The sequence below is a fragment of the Mustela lutreola genome, chromosome 13 (assembly GCF_030435805.1).
Source record: "Mustela lutreola isolate mMusLut2 chromosome 13, mMusLut2.pri, whole genome shotgun sequence".
Taxonomy (NCBI): Eukaryota; Metazoa; Chordata; class Mammalia; order Carnivora; family Mustelidae; genus Mustela; species Mustela lutreola.
Window position 1 is genome coordinate 84530614 of NC_081302.1, and position 18207 is coordinate 84548820.

The following is an 18207-nucleotide window of genomic DNA, read 5'->3' on the forward strand; positions in this document are numbered from 1 at the left end:
CTTTAGCGCCCTTACGTTGGGATAGCTGAATGCCCTGAAGGCCTTAAGTAATGGCTGAAGCAAGTACTTGTCCTTGAATAACACTGTCATTAATATCCCTGCATACCTTAATGTATGTGCTTAAATCTTTAGCCTTCCGTGGCCTAAGGGCCTCTTTACACCATTTATTGGCTTGCTCATAGGCCAGTTGTTTAATTAGAGGCATGGCTGTGTCAACATCCCCAAATACTCTCCCAGCTGTTTGCATCAATCTTGAAACAAAATCAGCATATGCTTCATTTGGTCCTTGTATCACCTTAGATAGTTGACCCTGCAAGTCCCCACTGCCCTGGAGGGTTTTCCATGCTTTGGTAGCGGCAGCCGCAATCTGCATGTATACGGCAGGTTTGTATTGCAGTTGGTCATGTTTACCAGTGTATGGCCCCATGCCCATAAGCATATCCAGATTCCATTGTGGATTGCCTGCCACGGCATTACACCGTGCAACATCCTGGGAATGCTCTTGCCAGGCTGTCTTCCAGACCAAATATTGCCCTCCAGAGACGGCTGCCCTTGCTAAATTCCCCCAGTCTTCGGGGATTAACTTCATGCCTGCTATGGACTCCACTAGAGAAATAGTAAATGCTGCCTGAGGGCCATACTGCATGACCACTTCCTTTAATTGTTTAACTAATTTAAATTCCAAGGGCTGGTGATAGCGTTGATGATTTTGGTCTTCTAGAACTGGGAAAATCGAGCTGCTATTGGCCCCCCTCCATGCGGTCTTCCAATCCTCATTAGCAGAGGGATGACATTTACATGTTATCTCCCCCGCCAGGGGATTGTAAGGAGGCGGAGCACTAGGGGTCACTGCTGAACAGGGAGGGTCTGGTTTTAATTTGAACTTCCACTCTAGCTCCTCCCCGGACATTTCTTCTTCCCCTTCGCTAGAACTACTCCTTTCCGAAGCAAGAGATGAGCGTTCTTCTTTCACTTCCTCGAGTGCCTCAGCGCCCTCCTGAATAACTGAATCACATTTCGGCTTATATCCTCCCAGGCACCCTCTGACTAGAGTCCATATAACTAACGTTCCCGGCGGCAATGGTTTATTTTTATCCCTCTTCTTAAAATCCTCACCTAACTGGTCCCATTGGGGGATATTTAGCAAGCCCTCGTCCAGAAACCAAGGCACCACTGTCTCAACTGTATTCAGGAATGTCCTAGCAGTTTTCGTTTTTAATGGCGTGCCACTGGCCTTTAGAAGGTCCTTTAGGGAACCCTCTAACCTCGACTTTGACAGTCCAGATCCCATAACTAGAATCCCAACCTAATGGCTGTTCCGTGTATACTCCCTGCTTAATCCCGGCTCTAAGGCCGCCCCGCTTCTTATTGCGGACTTGTTAAATCCCGGCTCTAAGGCCGCCCTGCTTCTTATTGCGGTCTTGTACAAGATTCCCACCACTTTCATCGTGGTCCCTTCCCTGCTTACCTGCGGACTTCTCCCTTGCAAGTTTTTTCTATTTTTCTTAATATTTCCCGGGTCTCAGCACCATTTGTCGCCCTTGGCCCGCAAGGACGACAATGAACCTGGTATGGTGTTAATGCTTCATTTCCGTTTATTTAATCAACTTCCTTAGCTTATATACAGCAGGGTGACCAATAAGGGGTCAAGCAATGGGGAGAGCCAATGAGAGTCCTGTTACTATGCTGATTAAATTTGATACAGCCAATAACTATGTCCTCCTTTAGGCGGGCTTCACCAGAAAGTTCATTGTATACTTGCAGCGTATTTTGCTAGCAGTGAGCCAAGCACCTTCTTGTAATGGCGGGGACTTTCCCGGCCGGAGGCAGTCCCTGACAGACAAGTAGGCCACTTTCAGACATTTTAGGAGATCACTGTCTCCCTTTAGAAAAAATACCAACCAGAAGATAGTTCTTGTTCCCCCTATTTAAATATTACAGCAGAAATGAGCAAGCCACATGCTTTGTTGAAGGAAAATAGCATCTCTCAATTTGCACTCCTTTTTTTCCCTCCAGTTATCACTTTTACTATTGCTGAAGTTTGTTTTGCTAATGTGTCATTTTCTCCCTCAGTCTCCATAATAGCTATGACTGAATTTAAGCAAGTATTGGAGTAACTAGTTCTGTCTAACGAATTCTGACATTGATACCAGGTTGTTCATATATTCATGCAAAAGATATAAAATGATGGCAGTGTCTCTGTGTCTAATTGTTATATATCAAAAGTCCACTTACCTCTAGCAAAATGAAATTGAATTAGATACCAGTAATGATGTTTTTATAGTTACAGTCATCAAATAATTTTATTTTGGCTAGAGGTAAAGACTTATTTGACCTGTAACAGTACTTAACTATGTAGTTTTACTTATTTTAAGTATTAAAATGGCTGTTTGCCTGTAACACAATGGGCTTGTTCCTGATTTTTACTTCAGAAATCCTCTGTAAACAGTGAAATCCACATGGTAGAATCTCTACAAGAGGTGGAGACCTTTAAAAACATTCTACTTCCTGAGCCAGAATTCCATTATAGTGCTTCATAGATCTTCAAGATCTGTGCCTTCCCCTGCCAAGAAAAGCCACAATGTATTTCCCATTCTTCATCCTCATATAATACAACATTACAGCTTCAACTCTAGCTCTACCTTATTGCTGTTAAGTTATTCCCCATTCTGTTCTTTCCATATATGACTACATATATACATATGCATAAAAAAAGACTGGGTTTTTTATGTATGTGAAAGTAGAAGTAACCAAAGAAAGAAAAGCAGTTTTCCCCTCCCTCCAAAAAAACCAGACAGACCAAACAAACACACATAAAAATTTTAGATTATGTACAGATAGGTTTCACTCTTAAATAGAAAAATGGGGCCAAAATTATTTGGGTATATTTTAAATGTCCTGGTGTTATAATTGCTATCAGAAGAACAAAGTTGTGGCTCATCATACCACAGATCAGACCATGGACCTCTTCCTTTGAAAATCTGTGGTCTCCTTGGTACTTGGTGAGATACCCCCTAACCTAGTGTTCTGGGTTTGAAACACTACACCCCCTTCTCTTACTCAAGGAAAAGTTTATTAACTTAGGAGAAAGAGAAATTAGATGTTCCTTCTGGTAACTCATTAATTTTTTTTTTCTAAAAATGAATTTTATATAAGAGAATGACCTCATTTTGTCAGCTACAGTAATTTCTTTGCCTTTTTCTAATTATTGATTCCATTCTGAAAAGGTATTTTTTATAAGAAAAGCTCACTCGGGGCGCCTGGTTGGCTCAGTGGGTTAAAGCCTCTGCCTTCAGCTCAGCTCATGATCCCAGAATCCTAGGATCGAGCCCCGCATCAGGCTCTCTGCTCAGCGGGGAGCCTGCTTCCCTTCCTATCTCTGCTTGCCTCTCTGGCCTACTTGTGATCTCTGTCTGTCAAATAAATAAATAAAATCTAAAAAAAAAAAAAAAAAACTCACTAAGTACACAGTTTCTCCATTTTTGATAATCAAATACCTATTCAGGTACCAAGCAGAACTTGTAATCAACATGAAATAACCAGTGTTACCTCTCTAATCATCCCATGCCTAATCATTCAGTTCTGTGAAGTTTCCTAAAGTATTGAGAGTGGTTCCCAATTACTACTTTAATGGAACTGAAGGCATTTTATACCTCTTTTTGGAAAATCTGGATGAGAAGAAAAATCTAGTGTCCATATTGTGACCTAATTCCTCTTGCGTATCAGTCAGTCTTACTTGTTTTATTTATAAAATGAGGATAATAAATGATTAACCACTTAAAGGCAGGGATCTGAATAAAAAGACATTCTGGAATGTTTTCTAGTTTTTACTTGATTATTCAGCAGATACTTAAATGCCAATTACTAGGCTACATAAAAGGAAGGACAAATATGGAATCTGCCTCAATAGGGTTTTACAATTTCATTCTTACATGTGATTCTGGTGTTACATTATCAACTAATTCACAACCTTATTGTTGTATTGTATTTAACTAGTATTGAATTTTACTGGCTTAGGTATTTGGCCTCTAGGCTTCTAGCTGCAGGGAAGCAAATGCTACCTTCTTTCCTCATACAGTTTCAAGTAGAAGGATTTTTTTAAACACAAAGATTTTTAAAAGACCAAAAAGAAATCTAGGTGTGAAGCAAATATAAGACCCCCTAGAAATAATCTTATTACTTAGAAACCATCCATATTGTCACCTTCAATATGTCAATTATTACTTTCTAGAATACTTGTTTCATTTAGATACAAGGATTAATCTCTGGGGAGTAACCTTAATTGTCTAAAAATAAAAATGCCTCTGGTAATGAATAATTTGAACATGACTTGAAGAAGAGCAATATAAGGAATGTGAATCATCAGGTTTTTTTTAAAATAGAATATACAAAGGTAGATAAAATATATCTATTACATAGTTTTCTGGGATTTGTTATTAGCATTATATTATCACATATTTCTACATACACATTCACATAAACCCTTCAGTTGTAATTTAAATGATAATTTTGTCTATTTGATGGTTGAAGTGTATATTAGCACCTAACATGAGAATCTGCGGTTATCATTGGGTGACACATACTTTGAAGTTATCCCAAAATAGCGCCTGGATGGCTCAGTGGGTTAAAGCCTCTGCCTTCGGCTCAGGTCATGATCCCAGGGTCCTGGGATCAAGCCCTGCATCGGGTTCTCTTCTCGGTGGGGAGCCTGCTTCCTCCTTTCTCTCTCTCTCTCTCTGCCTACTTGTGATCTCTGTCAAATAAATAAATAAAATCTTTAAAAAATAAAAATAAATAAAATTATTCCAAAATAGTAACACCTAAGTTTATAAACATGGTCATAAATGTTTCTAAAAATGATATAGTCATATTTGCAACTGTGGTTTTCATTAATAATGCAAAGCTAAAATCTTCACAGTTTATTAACAGCAAATGATAGAATTTGTCCCCAGTAGATTTATAGTCCAAATTAAGCATCCTGAAGTACAGAAAATGTATATCTAAAAGTATTCATTTTTTTTAACCTGTCTCCTAAACTTTCAGAGACTTTGCAATTGTACTGAAGGAACTTCATAGATAAGATAATCTTGAGACCAGAAAGGGAAGTTTGTGATGCTTGTGGCTTATGTAAGAAACAACATAAAACATTTTTCAGTATTCTAGATGTGTAAATGACTTGAGGCTATAAATTTCAACAAAAGAAGCAACTCAGTGCTTTAGAATTATAGTGGATAAGAAGAAAATGATGTAAGCAATAAAGAGGATGGCTGAACACCTGAAAGAATTATAAATCTCTGCTATCCAATAGAAGATTATTAAAAATAATTTTAGAATGGATAGTCATATTGGCTAGACTTTTAAATTTACTAGAGGGCTGTAAACTGAAGAGAACTTTTTAGGGTTCAAAGGTAGCTTTTTAAGAGAGGAATGTGAATTTTTTTTAATCAGTGAAAGCAAAAAGGTTTTTTAAATCGTATTGGTAAGAATTTATTTATGATGCAGACAACTAAGAGAAGTCAAAAATGGTGATAAGATTTTATATGTCTGAAATAGGGTGAGTGAAATTGGAAAGTAGGTCTTTAAAAATCCATAGAGTCTTTGTGTTTAGGCTTAGAATTCTCTGGCTCTTAACCTTGATTTAAAGATATTAGCTAACTTGCCAAAGTTTTATTTTCTTATAAATATTTAGTTGCTTTTTTCTTTAAGATTTTATTTATGTATTTGACAGAGACACAGCGAGAGAGGGAACACAAGGAAGGGAAGTAGGAGGGAGAAGCAGGCTTCCCACTGAGCAGGGAGCCCATTGTGGGGATGTGGGGCTCAAATCCAGGACCCTGGGATCATGACCTGTGCCAAAGGCAGACACTTAACAACTGAGCCACCCAGGCACCCTAGTTGTTTTTTTGTCTTTTAAATAATTTTCTTTCTTTGTGGAGGTTGAGTTTTACAAAGGAATATGGGTACTAAATAATATTTCTTCTTTACTATAGGTAAAACTTCAGTGAAGAAGCTGACAAAAAAGGTAAGCAATGTGTGTGGGAGAGTTCTTTCTTCCTTTCTGTTTTTTGGTGGCATAGAAAATGAACTTTTATAAGTTAAAATTTAAAAATTTCAATGTGTATTCAAAGGATATCGAGGATATACTGGCAGGAATCCAACCAGCTCGTTGTGGATCAACTTTTTTTAGAGACCTTGGTGATAAAGGTAATTTTGATTTGTTAAACTTCTACTTGTTTCATCTATCCAGAGTATTGTTAAGGGGTTGTTGTAAAGTCTGCAACTGTATGGTAGAGAGCCAATGTAGAAAAATGCCATGTTCTTTTTAATAGATTTTTAATGCCATGTTCTTTAATAGATGTTTTTAAGTCATAATAAAACGTTCATTGAGAAATAATTTTCTCAAACTCTCTGAGAAATTACAGCTTAATTATTAAAACATCAATTTTAATTAAAGCTTGAGGAGGAGGAATGTAGCAAGTGAAGGCCTCAGAGAGATCCAGAGGAACACTAGCTTTTAAGGGAGTAGAAGAGGAAGCAGTGCTCATGAAAGAGACAAGGGCAGAGTGACCAGAGAAGTAGAGGAGAATCAGGAGAATGTTATCACAAAAGTCAAGAGGAGAACGTGTTAGGGAAAGAAAAAAGTAAGTCCAGGCCGCTTGAGAGACATGGGTGTGAGCAAGGAGATTTAAAAGTCAGTAGCTGAGCGCAGAGATAGAAGGCCAGGGGAATGTTGTTTAATGTTAGATGAGGATACTTGAGCACATTTCTTATCGATGAGAGGAAAATATATATAATAAAATGTTAGATAAAGATACTTGAGCATATATCTTATCGATGAGAGAGAAACATACATAATATATATAATATAGCAATGTAATTATATAATACTTAATAAGATATAAGAGAAAGGAAGTATGAATGGGAGAGAATCCTAGAAAATGTGAAAGAAAGGATTGTCTTCACAACAAAAATGGAAAGATCAGCATTCCACAGGGTGCATAGCTTTTTTCATTGTATCAGTAGGAAAGGATGAACAGGTGGGTAATTTAATGCAGGCATTTGCAAATTTAGTGGCAGGAAGTAAAAGCAGGTTGTTCTGGATAGCTTTTTTTTTTTTTTTTTTTTTTTTTTTCATAAAGTAGGACATATGGAGAAAGAAGATTTGAAGTAGCTTCTATGGTTAGGAAAGAGACCAGACCAGAGAAACATAGAGTTCTGGGAAGCCTGAAGGGATCAGAAGATACTGCAGGTCATGAAAGAAAAGTCACCAGTCAGTGCAGTTGTGTGATGATCTTCCTGCAGGCTACATGTAGGAATAGAAATGTTGGACAGTTGTACTGGATTTAGGATTTTGCTGAGCAAATGGGTAGAAGAAGAGTCACAGACAGGGGGTAAGGCTGTTGAGGGCAAAAGGGGTTTTTAGTAATGTGGAATCTAAGCAAGATAACAGAGAATAAAGTAGAATAGTAAAAGAAAGTAAAAGGAAGATGAAAAGAAGAAAGTGGGGCAGTCAAGAGGGAGCTGCCATTTGAGGTTAAAGAATAGGTATAGTATGAGTCCAAGAGCAAAAAAGAACATGCAGTCATAAAGTGTTTAGATTTATCGTTTCACAGATGAAGTGGTTCCAGCAGATTTCAGGGTTCTAGGTGTGGTCCTGGAATTAGATGACTAAAGCAGAAGTAGATTGCAAAGTTAACATAGTGAAAGTTCTCAAGGATCTGAGAGATAGGGTATTGTCAGAGAGAAGGACAGTGAATCAAGTACTAAAGTCTTCAGGGACTAAAAGATGATGAGAGGGAACTTAGGTAGATGACCACTAAGAAGAAAAATAAAAGGTGGCCTGGCTGGATGGCATTAACCTCAAAGACACAAAGTTTTTATAAGAGGTTAGAAGGGAAAAGTTCTGGAATTAGCACTGAGGTAGAAAAAAATGAATAACCTCTATTTTAGCAGTCTGCAGAGGTACCAGTACCCTTAGTAGAGAGATCCAGATTTTGGATAAGGCAAGACTGCACATGAAGTAAATAGATTAAAGATGTGTACTGTGGAAAGAGAAATTCAGAGAGCATGGTAGGAAAGCTTGGGTAGAAGTAGAGGAGTAGGAGATTGGTTGAATCAGGAAAGATGAAGCATACAGCAGCGTGCAGATGTATAAACAAAGAGGATAGATACTTTTTGGAAAGGGTGATGAGGCTATTGAGAATGGTAGGACATAAGCCAGAGAGGTACATAGATCCTAAATCATACATTCCTTTACAGAACGTAGTAAAGAGTTTAGACCTTATCCTAAGAAGAGTAGATTGCCACTAAAAAGTAAGAAAGTGACAAATCAGATGAGAACAGTCTCTCTAGCAGCTGGGTGGTGAATGGATTGAGGAGGAAGCAAAAGAAACAAGAGGTTTTGCATTAACAGCAAGGGGTTATATGCTAGAGAAGAGGTAGTAAAAATGGAGAGAAGAGAATAGATTGATAGGTATTTTGGTGATAGAATTGGTAAGACTTAGTGACTGATTGGATATGAGAGGGGACAAAGAAAACAGAATCGTGTATGGTGCCCAAGTTTCTGGTTTGATCAGCAAGGTGAATGTGTCATTCACCAAGACACATGGGTCATAAGGAAAGGACTAATTGTGTGGAGGGAAGGGTGAGGAATGAGTCCAGTTTAGGACATACTGAGTTCAGATTTAAGAATATTCAGACACACAGCAAAGGAAACAGTGAACAAAACAAAGAGGCAACCCACGGAATGGGAGAAGATATTCGCAAATGACAATACAAAGGGCTGATATCCAGGATATATAAAGAACTCCTCAAACTCAACACACACAAAACAGATAATCATATCAAAAAATGGGCAGAAAACATGAACAAAGAAGACATAGAAATGGTTAACAGACACATGAAAAAATGTTCATTATCACTAACCATCAGGGAGAGTCCAATCAAAACCACATTGAAATACCACCTTAAACCAGTTAGAATGGCCCAAATTAACAAGACAATAAACAGTGTGTGTTGGAGAGGATGTGTTACCCTGTTGGTGGGAATGCAAGTTGGTGCAGCCACTTTGGAAAACAGTGTGGAGATTCCTTAAGAAATTAAAAACAGAGCTTCCCTATGACCCTCCAATTGAATTATTGGTATTTACCCCAAAGATACAGATGTAGTGAAAAGAAGGGCCATCTGTACCCCAGTGTTCATAGTAGCAATGGCCACAGTCACCAAACTGTGGAAAGAACCAAGATGCCCTTCAGCAGATGAATGGATAAGGAAGATGTGGTCCATATACACTGTGGAGTATTAAGCCTCCATCAGAAAGGATGAATAACCAACTTTTGTATCAACTTAGTGAAATAAGTCAAGCAGAGAGAGTCAATTATCATATCGCTTCACTTATTTGTGGAGCATAAGAAATAACACGGAGGACATGGGGAGATGGAGAGGAGAAGGGAGTTGGGGGAAATTGGAGAGGGAGATGAACCATGAGAGACTATGGACTCTGAAAAACAATCTGAGGGTTTTGGAGGGGCTGAGGGTAGGAGGTTTGATGAGCCTGGTGGTGGGTATTATGGAGGGCACGTATTACATGGAGCACTGGGTGTGGTACATAAACAATGAATTCTGGAACACTGAAAAGGAAATTTAAAAAATAAATAAAAATAGAAAAAAAAAGAATATTCGGACATCTAGGGATGCCTGGGTGGCTTGGTCAGTTGGTTGTCTGCCTTTGGCTCAGGCCATGATCCCATGGTCTTGGGATTGAGCCCCACATTGGGGTCCTTGCTCAGCAGACTAGTCTGCTTCTCCCTCTCTCTCTCTCCGCCCCTGTTTGTGCTTGCTCTCTCTCTCAAATAAATAAATAAAATGTTAAAAGAAAAAGAAAAAAAAGAATTGTCAGCCATAAATGACCCCTGAAGCCACTGTTACAGATGCAACCGTACTGGAAGCACTTAGGAGAGAAGAGGCCCTGAGATAAAAACTCAGTTTAAGCGGCACCTGAGTGGCTCAGTGGGTTAAAGCCTCTGCCCTCAGCTCAGGTCATGATCCCAGGGTCCTGGGATCGAGCGCCACATCGGGCTCTCTGCTCCATGGAGAGCCTGCTTCCTCCTCTCTCTACCTGCCTCCCTTCCTACTTGTGATCTCTCTCTCTGTGTCAAATAAACAAAATCTTTTTTAAAAGAAATTTTTTAAATAATATTTTTTTAAAAAAACAGCTCAGTTTAAAGAACACACAGAAAAAGAGACAGGCCCTTTATATAAGGCTTGAGAAGGAGTGGTCGGTCAGTCAGGGGAGTTACCCACGGGAGTGACCTCACCAGTGCGGTGCTATAAGTACTTCCTTCCAAAACAAATGTACATGATCAATAGCAATTTTAATAGCTACAAATACTTACTAAAGGCTTCCTATGTATCAGATACTATACTGACCCTCTTGCATGTATTACTACATTTAATCCTCACAACATTACTTTGAGGAAGCTATCTTCATTTCATACCCCCATTTTATAGCTAGGTTAACTGAGGCACAGAGGGGTTAAGTAACCTGCCCAAAGTCATATACAGGTAGTAAAATCAATTTACAAATAGGATTTAGTGGAGGAAGAGTTAAGATGGCAGAGTAATATGCTTGCCTTGTCCCATGAACACAGCCAGATAAATACAGATCACTCTGAACATCCAAGAAATTGATCTGAGGACTAAGAGAACAAACTGCACAAACTGGAGGAAGAAAAGAGGCCACAGCATGGAAGGTAGGCGGTACAGCGACATGATTTGGGGAAGAAAAGAATCATGGGTGCTGCGGAGGGGAGGGAGCCCTGATCTTGGGTGGGGTGGAAGTGCACATGAGAGCAAACAGGAACCATGCAGGGGATTGCACAAGAAAAGTCTTCCCCAGCACCAATGACTGGGAAAACGAGGGGCTGATTGTTAGAAGTTTTTACAAGCAGCAGAGCTCAAGGACTGAAGTTTTAAAAGTCACTTGAGCCTGGCAGGCATATTGGTGCTCCTGTGAAGGAAGAGGGCAGAGGCCCACGACCAGACAACATGGTCTAAGGATCCCCTGGGTCACACTGGCAGAGATAGTTCCCCTTCTTAGAGTTTGGGAGAGACAGCACTACTTCTCAGGGGACAAAAGAACTGGCAGGCGCCATTGAGCTGCCCAATCCATTAGCATAGAAACAGAAGCACCTGCTCAGGGCAGCTAACCTGGATGCTTACTTTTTGTTATGCTTTACCATAAACTCCAAGCCTCTGTGTGTTTGTGTGACTGCCCTTCTGGGACAACAAACCCACACCAGCCACAATGCAGCAAGACCCTTCCCCAGAGGATCAGTGTGGGTCCATGCCATACCTGGTCCCTAAAATTTAGAGTTTTGAAACCCAGACAGTCTTCTGAGATACAACACAGGAGCACTGTGCTGCCAGGTGGGCAGGCAGCTCAGACACAGACAAGATGAAGGCGGGGATCTGAAGGATGTCTGGGACACACAAGAAGAGACTGATAACTTTTCTGTGAGGGTTTCCTGAATAGTGGTGGGCACAAACTCCCCTCTCCCCTGCCCATCAGCACAGTCCAAGGTCAGTGAGCAACACAGTGCCCACAGTGAAGGCTAGAGCCGCTTACACCAAGCTCCAAGGACTCTTCAGGTGCTTTTTTACTAAGGCAAGTGTGCCTGAGAGCCAGAGTAGCAGTGGGCCCCCTCCTCCGGAGGACCAGCACAGACCCACCACACACACACCAAGTCTGCTGACCATAGAAAGCTGCAAAGCTTCAGCTCTAGTGGAAACAGGATCTAGCCTCTTTTAACAAGTGGACCAAAACACACCTAGTTAAAATTTGCTACACAGTAGACAAAGTCCAAACACTTCTCAGAGCAGCAAAGAGAAACTGCATAGGACTGACCTGAGGGAAAGATAAGCCAAAACCCAAAAGCATAGTGCACACAGCGTACACCAGAGACACTTCCCAAAGTGCCAGGCCCTGGACAGTGTATAATGTCTTCTTAATATAGCCATTAGTCTCAGAAGCAGGGAACATAATAGGCTTTCCCAACACACAGAAGACCGAGACCTAGACAAAATGCGAAGATGGAGGAATTCATTCCAAAAGAAAGAACAAGAAAAGGTCATGGCCAGGAATCTTGAAATGGATCTAAGTAAGATGCCTGAACCAGAATTTAAAACAACAATTGTAAGGATACTAGCTGGGCTTGATAAAAGCATAAACAACACCAGAGAGTCCCTTACGACAGAGATAAAAAACCTAAAAACTAGTCTGGTCAAAATAAAAAATGCTATAACTGAGATGCCAAACCAACTGAATGTAATGACCACAAGGATGGAAGAAGCAGAAGAATGAATAAGTGATAAAAGAAGATAAAATTATGTAAAATAATGAAGCTGAAAAGAAGAGGGAAAGAAAAATATTGGATCACAAATGTAGACTTAGGAAATTCTGCAACTTCATAAAGCATAATAATATTTGTATCACAGGAGTCCCAGAAGAAGAAAAGAAGGAAAGGGGGGCAAAGGGTTTCTTTGAGGAACTTACATCTGAAAAGTTCCCAAATCTGGGGAAGAAAACAGGCATCCAGATCCAGGAGGCACAGAGAACCCCCATCAAAATCAACAAAAGCAAGCCAGTGCCAAGACATCTTAGTAAAATTTATAAAATCCACAGATAAGGTAAACATCTTGAGAGCAGCAAGGGAAGAGAAATCCCTAATTTACTAAGCATGACAGATAAATTTAGCAGCGAACTTAGCCATAGAAACTTGGCAGGCTTTGGGCACCAGGGTGGCTCAGTCAGTCAGTTATCTACCTTTGGCTCAGGTCATAATCCCAGGGTCCTCAGATCAAGCCCACGTCAAGTTCCCTGTTCAGCTAGGAGTCTGCTTCTCCAGCTCCCTCTGCCTCCCCCAATCTGTGCATTCACGTGCATGCACTCTCTCTTTCTCTCTCTCTCCATGTCACTCTCGATCTCGCCCAAATAAATAAAATATTTAGGGGGAAAAAAAAAAAAAAACCTGGCAGGCCAGCAAGGGACTGACATATATTCAACATGTTGAATGAGAAAAATATGCAGCCAGGAGTATTTTATCCAGCAAGACTGTCATTCAAAATAAGAGAGAGAGTTTCCCAGACAAACAAAAACTAAAGGAGTTCATGACCACTAAACCAGCCCTACAAGAAATATTAAAGGGGACTCATTGAGTGGGAAAGAAAGACAAAAAGCAATGAAGACTAGAAAGGACCAGAGAAAATCTCCAGAAACAACTTTACAGGTAATACAGTGGCACTAAATTTATATTGATCAGTAATCATTCTGAATGTAAATGGACTTAAATGCTCCAATCAAAAGACATATGGTGACTGAATGAGTAAAAAACATAAGACCTATCTATACGCTGCCTACAAGAGACTCAACTCTAGACCTTAAAGACACCCACAGACTGAAAGGGAAGGGATGAGAACCACTTATGCTAATGGATAAGAAATGGGTGTCTTATATCAGACAAACTAGATTTTATTTTTTTTTAAGATGTTATTTATTTATTTGACAGACAGATCACAAGTAGGCAGAGAGCAGGCAGAGAGAGGGGGGGAAGCAGGCTCCCTGCTGAGCAGATAGCCCGATGTGGGGCTCGATCCCAGGACCCTGGGATCATGACCTGAGCCAAAGGCAGAGACTTTAACCCACTGCGCCACTCACGCACTCTGAGACAAACTAGATTTTAAACCAAAGGTTGTAACAAGAGACAAAGGGCACTATAATAATAATATAATAATATATTATATAATATATAATATGATAATAAAGCAGTCTATCCAACAAGAACATCTAACAATTGTAAATATTTATGCCCCTAACTTGGGAGATATAAATCAATTAATAATAAACATAAAAAACTCATTGGTAATAATACAGTAACACTAGGGAAGTTTAATATTCCACTTTCTGCAGTGGACACATCATCTAAACAGAAAATCAACAAAGAAACAATGGCTTTGGATGACACAGTGGACCAGATGGACTTACCAGATACATTCAGAACATTTCATCCTAAAGCAGCAGAGTACACATTCTTGTCAAGTACACATGGAACATTTTTCCAAAATACATCACAGGCTAGGTCATAAATCAGGCCTCAACAAATTAAAAAAAAAGATTGAGATCATACCGTGCGTATTTTTTTACCACAACTCGTACGAAACTTAAAATCAACCACAAAAAAATTTGGAAAGATCACAAATACAGGAGGTTAAAGAACACCCTACAAAGAATTAATGGATTAACCAGGAAATTAAAGAAGAAATTAAAAAAAAAAAAGTGGAAGGAAATGAAAATGAAAACACAACAGTCCAAAACCTTTGAGATGTAGCAAAAGCAGTCATAAGAGGGAAGTATATAGCAATACAAGCCTACCTCAAGAAGCAAAAAAAAAAAAAAAAAAAAAAAACCTCAAATACACAACTTAATGTTATACCTAAAGGAGCTAGAAAAGGAACAGCAAATAAAGCCTAAAGCCAGCACAAGGGAAATAATAAAGATTAGAGCAGAAATAAATGATATAGAAACATAAAAGAACAACAACAAAAAATAGTAAAACAGATCAATTAAACTAGGAACTGGTTCTTTGAAAGAATTAATAAAATTGATAAACTAACCAAATTTAACAAAAGAAAAAAGACCCAAATGAATAGAATCATGAATGAAAGAGAAGAGCTCACAACCAACATCACAGAAATACAGTTATAAAAGAATATTATAAAAAACTGTACCAGCAAACTGGGCAATCTGAAAGAAATGGATAAATTCCTAGAAACATACGAACTACCGAAACTGAAACAGGAAGAAATAGAAAATTTGAACAGAAAGAAATTGAGTCAGTAGTTGAAAATCTCCCAACAAACAAATGTCCAGGGCAGATGGCTTCCCAGGGAAATTCTACCAAACATTTAAAGAGTTTATGCCTATTTTCCTAAAACTATTCCAAAAAACAGAAATGGAAGAAAAACTTGCATACTCATTCTCTGAGGCCAACATTACCTTGATTTCAAAAACTAAGACCACACTAAATAGAATCACAGGCCAATATCCCTGATGAACATGGATACAAAAATTCTCAACAAGATACTAGATAATAGAATCCAACAATACAATAAATCGAGTGGGATTTATTCCTGGGCTGCAAGGATGATTTAATAGTTGCAAATCAATCAACCATATTAATAATATACCAGATTAGTAATACCATATTAATAATAAAAAAGATAAGAATCATTTGATCCTTTGAATAAGTATAAAAAAGGCATTTGACAAAATACAGCATCCATTCTTGATAAAAACAACAAAGTAGTTATAGATGGAACATACCTTAACATCGTAAAAGCCATGTATGAAAGACCCACAGCTCATGTCATCTTCAATGGGGAAAACCTGAGAGCTTCTCCCCTAAAGTCAGGAACATGACAGAAATGTCCACATTGTTATTTAATATAGTACTGGAAGTCCTAGCCTTAGCAATCAGAAATAAAAGGCATCCAAATCAGCAAGGAGGAAGTCAAACTTTCACTATTTGCAAACAAAATGATACTCTATGTAGAAAACCTAAAAGACTCAACCAAAAAATTGCTAGAATTGATACACAAATTCAGCAAAGTCACAAGATAAAAAATTAAGGTACATGGCATTTCTGTATACCAATAATGAAGCAGCAGAAAAAGAAATCGGGTGCCTGGGTGTCTCAGTGGGTTAAGCCTCGGCCTTCGGCTCAGGTCATGATCTCAGGGTCCTGGGATCGAGTCCCAAATCGGGCTCTCTGCTCGGCAGGTAGTCCGCTTCCTCCTCTCTCTCTCTCTCTCTCTCTGCCTGCCTCTCTGCCTACTTGTGATCTCTCTCTGTCAAATAAATAAATAAAATTTAAAAAAAAAAAAGAAGAAATCAAGGAATTGATCCCATTTTCATTTGCACCAAAAACCATAAGAGATCTAGGAATAAATGTAACCAAAGAGGTAAAAGATCTGTGCTCTGAAGACTATAGAACACTTAAGAAAGAAATTGAAGAGGACACAAAGAAATGGGAAAAATTCCATGCCCATGTATTAGAAGAACAAGTACTGTAAAAATGTCTGTAGTACCCAAAGCAGTCTACACACTTAATAAATCCCTATCAAAATACCACCAGCATTTTTCACAGAACTAAAACTATCCTAAAATTTGTATAGAACTGCAAAAGACCATGGAATAGCCAAAACAGTCTTGAAACAGAAAAGCAAAGCTGAAGGCATTAGAATGTGGGACTTCAAGCCTTATTACAAAGCTGTATTGATCAAAACAGTATGGTACTGGCAAAAAAAAAAAAAAAAAAAAAACACCCAACCTATGATCAGTGGAACAGAATTGAAAACCCAGAATGGTCCCACAACTGTATGGTCAACTCATCTTCAACAAAGCAGGAAAGAGTATCCAATGTAAAAAAGTTGGGGTGCCTGGGTGGCTCAGTGGGTTAAGCCTTGGCCTTCAGCTCAGGTCATGATCTCAGGGTCCTGGGATCAAGCCCCACATCGGGCTCTCTACTCAGCAGGGAGACTGCTTCTCCCTTTCTCTCTGCCTGCCTCTCTGCCTACTTGTGATCTCTTACTGTCCAATAAATAAATAAAATCTTTTAAAAAAAAAAAACCAGCTAAAAAAAAGTCTCTTCAACAAATAGTATTGGGAAAAATGGATAACCACATGCAAAAGAATAAAACTGAGCCACTTTCTTATACCATACACAAAAATTCAAAGTGGATAAAAGACCTACCTGTGAGACAGGAAGCCATCAAAATCCTAGAGAACACAGGTAGCAACCTCTTTGACATCAGCTGTACCTAGCTTCTTGTAGACATATCTCTGGAGGTGAGGGAAACAAAAGCAAAAATGAACTCCTTGAACCTCATCAAGATAAAAAGCTTCTGCTCAGTGAAAGAAGCTGTCAACAAAACTTAAAGGAAACCTACTGAATGGGAGAAGATATTTGTAAATGACATATCTGATAAAGGATTAGTATTCAAAATCTATAAGGAACTTACCAAAGTCAACACCCAAAAAACAAATAATCCATTTAAGAAATGGGCAAAAGACATGAATAGACACCTTTCCAAAGAAGACATCCACATGGCTAACAGACACATGAAGAGATGTTCAACATCACTCATCATCAGGGAAATACAAATCAAAACCATAATGTGATACCACTTTGCACCTGTCAGAATGGCTAAAATTAACAAAACAGGAAACAAGATGTTGGCAAGGATGAGTAATCGAAATCCTCTTACACTGTTGGTGGGAATGCTGTTGGTACAGCCACTCTGGAGAACAGTATGGAGGTTCCTCAAAAAGTTAAAAATATAACTATCCTATGATTCAGCAATTGCAGTACTAGGTATTTACCTAAAGGATGCAAACATACTGATTTGAAAGGGCACAGGCACCCTAATGTTTATAGCAACACTATCAACAATAGCCAAATTATGGAAAGAGCTCAAATGTCCATCAACTGATGAATGGGTAAAGAAAAGGTGGTGTACACACACACACACACACACACACACACACACACACACACACACAGGAATATTACTCAACCATCAAAAATGAAATCTTGCCATTTGCAATAACATGGATAGAGCTACAGTGTATTATGCCAAGTGAAATAATAAGTCAGACAAAGATAAATACCATATGGTTTCACTCATCTTTGGAGTTTAAGAAACAAAACAGATGAATTAGGGGATGGAGACAAACCATGAGACTCTTAACTATAGAGAACAAACTGAGGGTTGCTGGAGGGGAGGTTGGCAGGGGAGGGGTTTAATGGGCAGTGGGCCACTTGTGATAAGCACAGGGTGTTACATTAAGTGTTGAATCACTAAATTCTCCTCCTGAGACAGTATTACATTATGTGTTAACAAACTACAGTGTAAATAAAAATTGATAATAGCTAGGTAGATAGCATTTAGCTCTGCTGTCTTTACTATTTAAGCTGAATTTCATTTCAGTGTCGATGGAATATATTTAAATATGCTCATACAAATAGCTGGGGTACCTCCTCTGGTCCTTTTTATATAAGGACAAGTCTGTGACAAGTAGAGCAATTTTCACCTGAAGTGATAATGTGATAATGTTCTCTCCTGTTGTCTGAAGGAGTTGGAGAATTAAGC

General features: G+C 38.9%; 1 protein-coding gene across 1 annotated transcript in view; it reads left to right on the top strand.

The window, feature by feature from the left end:
* Positions 1-18207, top strand: part of MICU2 (mitochondrial calcium uptake 2) — a 164430-nt gene that overhangs the window by 79637 nt on the left and 66586 nt on the right. Inside the window, exons 3-4 of the mRNA XM_059144511.1 lie at positions 5991-6022; positions 6129-6204. Of these exons, the coding sequence (XP_059000494.1) occupies positions 5991-6022; positions 6129-6204 (108 nt within the window). The remainder of the gene's footprint in view (positions 1-5990; positions 6023-6128; positions 6205-18207) is intronic.